A 3,967-nucleotide genomic window follows, 5' to 3' on the forward strand; every position below is an offset into this window, starting at 1 on the left:
ATATATGTATGTGTATATATGTATGTGTATATATGTATATATGTATAATATTAATTTAAAAAAAAAAAAAAAAAAAAAAATTGTTTTTTACAGCTGATGTATTAACATTCCTGTTATATTTTTCATACAAAACAGCAGAGACCTGACGGCGAGGAACAGAGTGGGCAAGGTGAGCAGAGAGCCAGCCCAGCCCGGCTGCCCTTTGGTAAAAAGCAGCTTCCATCCATTCCTAAGAATGCAGCCCCCATTACCAAGCCTGCGTCAATGGGCGTCCCAGCCCAGTCAGCCAATGGCACACACGCTTCATATGGCCCCTTTTACCTGGAGTACTCTCTGCTGGCTGAGTTGTAAGTATTGGACCTAGTCTGTATTTAATTGGGTTCAAAGGATCTCTTCAGTTTGATACCCAAGAAGAAAATAAGTTCCATGCATGTTCCTCTTGCTTTTGTATTGATCTGACTTCTTGCCATGTGACCTGCAGCACACTAGTGATTAAGCAGAAACTCCCTGGAATTTATGTCCAGCCGTCCTACAAGTCGGCACTAAGTAAGGACCATCTTTTTGAAGTTCATGCCTTTTTTTCATATTTACACTAATATGTGGCTAATTTAAAACTAAGCATTGTGTTTATTGACAGTGGTTGTTTCTGCATGGTTCATGCATGTGTTGATGGAAGTAAAGATTCTGAAATGCCATGCGTCTCCCACTGTTTAGTGTGGTTCGGGGTCATATTCATCAGACATGGCTTGTACCAGGATGGAGTCTTCAAGTTCACTGTGTATATTCCAGATAACTATCCCGATGGAGAGTGTCCTGTAAGTATATTGTACTTGTTCTTTGTTGTTTACAAAAAAATATATATTATCTAGTAGGAGAGGGGTTATATTGTGCATCTAATCATTAGTATTTGTGCGAATGGTGATGATTTCTCCAGGTTGGCAAAAGTTTAGAAAAAAATAAAACGCCTCGAAATGTGTTGAGTCATAATTTAACTGTTGAACTCCATAAAACTAGAGCTGACAGCCATAACAAATGACGGTTGACCAGTGATCTTGGAAACAACGCTCTGTGTTCCAGAACATTCATTAAAAATTGTCGATCCAAAAGGCAAGCCCTCAACCATCTGTTCCGTGTGCTTTGTTTCAGAAACTAGTATTTGACATCCCAGTCTTCCATCCTCTTGTTGACCCTGTGTCTGGAGAGCTTGATGTCAGAAGAGCGTTCACCAAATGGAGGTATGCTCTCTGCTTTTACACATTTGCAATTGACTATTTTTTATTTTTTTTCTTCAAACATGAATATTTAAGTAAAAACTAAATGATTAGTTTTGTGTACTAAATGCCAGCGCCTCCTCCCCGCTGAGCCAGTCTAGCTTGGTCAGTGCTTCTCTTGGATAGTTTACTCAGCTGGACATTTTCTGCAGAGTTTATTTTTTTTAACTGGAACGAAATTGTGAAAACAAATTTAGGATTGTGTTCAAATGGGAGTCTTCTTGAAATATTCCCCTTTATTTCATATTTCAACACAAGATTATAAATGTAACCACAATTCTATGATGCTAGGGTGTTTACTTTTAGTGGAGCATATCTTTTCTCACATCATAAAGGGGCTCAAGTGATGTCATGCACCCATAATGATGTCCCCTCCTTGTATTGTGTTGTTGTAGACGGAACCACAACCACATTTGGCAAGTCTTGATGTACGCTCGTACAATCTTCTACAAGATCAATACCACGGAACCACTCAACCCGGAAGCGGCTGTGCTGTGAGTGTTCACTCCTTTCACTTGTTTTTATCCTAATGTAAGAAATTCACTTTTAAAAAGCAGACTAATTAATCTCTAGTGCCGTGTGACGTAGCCTTTTCAAAAGGTTTTCCTTTTTACATTCGGAACACAAACGTAGATTAACAAGCCTTTAATGAACAGACCAGGAGTTATTCAATGAATGTTTTACGTTATTTAGGTTGAATATAATTCAAATGCAGATCTACTCTCAATGTATTGGTTCTTTAACCACTGACGTAACGGAGTATAAAGCAGAATTGTATGTAATAAAGTTCTGACTAAACGGCTTTAAGTATTGTTACATTGAAGCAAGTTGTTAATCACAACATGGAGCATAGCTATGAACTTGTTTTGCTTTCCTGCTTCCTCTCAAGACATTCTTCATGGCACGACATTTTGACTTGTCGTAGCAGGTTAAGAACCGTTGACTCAAATTGTATCAATGATGGCTCAGTGCCATCAAGTGTCCCAGTGAGCCAGCATTCACAACACCAGGACCTTCGCACTAGCTCACCTAAATGGAATGCTGTCGTTGCTAATGTTCTCAACTACACTGTGATTTTCCTGATGACATGACGAAACTGCTGTGAAATACACTAACACACCAGTTTATTAGGCACACCTAACTTAAATGAATGCAACAGACAAGAGTCCTACAATAGATCATACCTCCATGAAGGTTATAATCATCAAACTGTTTTTAGAGAAGTTTTGATTCAACTGTACAGTCTTTTTGGAGACTACGGTTGGTGGTGCTGTTGCACTGTATTATATAAAGTTTCTGTTATTTAGCCATTGATTTAAATGGACTGGAAAGAAATACAATTTGGCAGCAGCATCGAAATTTACTTGTAATTGCTTTTTACCATAGAAAGTGAAATAAACCAGATCTATTGTGTACAAGGTATTTAGCATGAAATTCAAAAAAATAAATCTCTACTCTAATAAAAAGGGACCAGGATCTCCAGTCTTCATTTGTCTGCCACAGCTTTCCACGTGTCGCTCTGTTTTTTTTTTTCTTGGCAGTTTGCAGAGCCACATGGTAACAAATATATTTGGATTTGCTTTGGGCTTTAGTTATAACCCATGTGTCATAAAGCATTACTTCTTTCTTACATTTCAGATATGAGAAGGATGTGCAGTTGTTCAAAAGCAAAGTGGTGGATAGTGTGAAATTATGCAACAGTCATCTTTTTGACCAGCCCAAGATGGATGATCCGTACGCAATAAGGTTGGTAAACCGTCCTTTTTTTTTTTTTTTTTTTAAACATTCGGCAACAATAAACACGCCTCCTGTAAAGCTCATGCTGCGACTCGTATCCGTTTGACAGTTTCTCTCCATGGAACCCAACTGTTCACGAGGAGGCAAAAGAGCGGATGTTCACATACAAAGTACGTTTAAAAAAAAAAAAAAAAAAAAAAAAAAAATCTACAGGAGTTAACTGCCTCTGATTGTATATGAGCAAGGATTAAAACCCAAATGTTTTTGGTTAAGCTACAGAATGAGCTACAAGTCTTTTGATTGGTTTGAGCTGTTCCAGATGTGTAACTGCTATTTTGCCTTTGTTGCTCCAGAGACGGCCTGAGGACCCCCACAAGGCAACACAGGTGTCCGGGCTGTCTTGGGTGAAGCCTGGATCGACACAGCCCTTCAGCAAAGACGACGGTCCTCCCCAGAGCTGAGCCTGCACCGTCGATGCAGCCGCCACTAGAGGGAGGCCCACGCATCGGCTCGCCTCGGCTGTTTTATGTGAACTGGATCCTTGAAACAGTCGGGAGAACGTTGTGTTAAATCTCCACATTATTGCTCAGCTTTAAAAGCTTTTTAGGCATCTCCTCGACCAGCTTTAGAATAAGGAATCAAAGTTTGTATTATATGTAAAGCGACGATGACAAATGGATGTCCCAGCAACCTCATTTTAGGCTGTGATGCAATCAAAGAGCTTTGTCAATTCGATTTTCAGAAGCGTGCAGATCTTGGGCTCAGTGATACAACATACTGTCAACAAGGAGCTGAAAAGTATGAGCGAAGCATTCATACGGTAAGTGTAGTGGACTACATGATCTCTACCACTTGTTGAAAATTGCCTCAGGGCTGTTTTATTTGTCAGACTTGGATTAGACAATGATTTCTTCTTAATCCCACTGTGTAAACTATTGTCTTATTTATATATATATATA

The 3,967-nt window shown here is 39.2% G+C and overlaps 1 protein-coding gene across 1 annotated transcript in view; it reads left to right on the forward strand.

The window, feature by feature from the left end:
- Window positions 1-3,959, forward strand: part of aktip (akt interacting protein) — a 6,505-nt gene extending 2,546 nt beyond the window's left edge. Inside the window, exons 3-10 of the mRNA XM_031848220.1 lie at window positions 136-347; window positions 482-546; window positions 715-815; window positions 1,147-1,235; window positions 1,667-1,765; window positions 2,910-3,017; window positions 3,118-3,178; window positions 3,362-3,959. Of these exons, the coding sequence (XP_031704080.1) occupies window positions 136-347; window positions 482-546; window positions 715-815; window positions 1,147-1,235; window positions 1,667-1,765; window positions 2,910-3,017; window positions 3,118-3,178; window positions 3,362-3,469 (843 nt within the window). The 3' untranslated portion in view covers window positions 3,470-3,959. The remainder of the gene's footprint in view (window positions 1-135; window positions 348-481; window positions 547-714; window positions 816-1,146; window positions 1,236-1,666; window positions 1,766-2,909; window positions 3,018-3,117; window positions 3,179-3,361) is intronic.
- Window positions 3,960-3,967: the final 8 nt, after the last annotated feature.

This window comes from Anarrhichthys ocellatus, unplaced genomic scaffold, assembly GCF_004355925.1.
Source record: "Anarrhichthys ocellatus isolate YVR2014 unplaced genomic scaffold, GSC_Weel_1.0 scaffold8, whole genome shotgun sequence".
NCBI classification, from domain to species: domain Eukaryota; kingdom Metazoa; phylum Chordata; class Actinopteri; order Perciformes; family Anarhichadidae; genus Anarrhichthys; species Anarrhichthys ocellatus.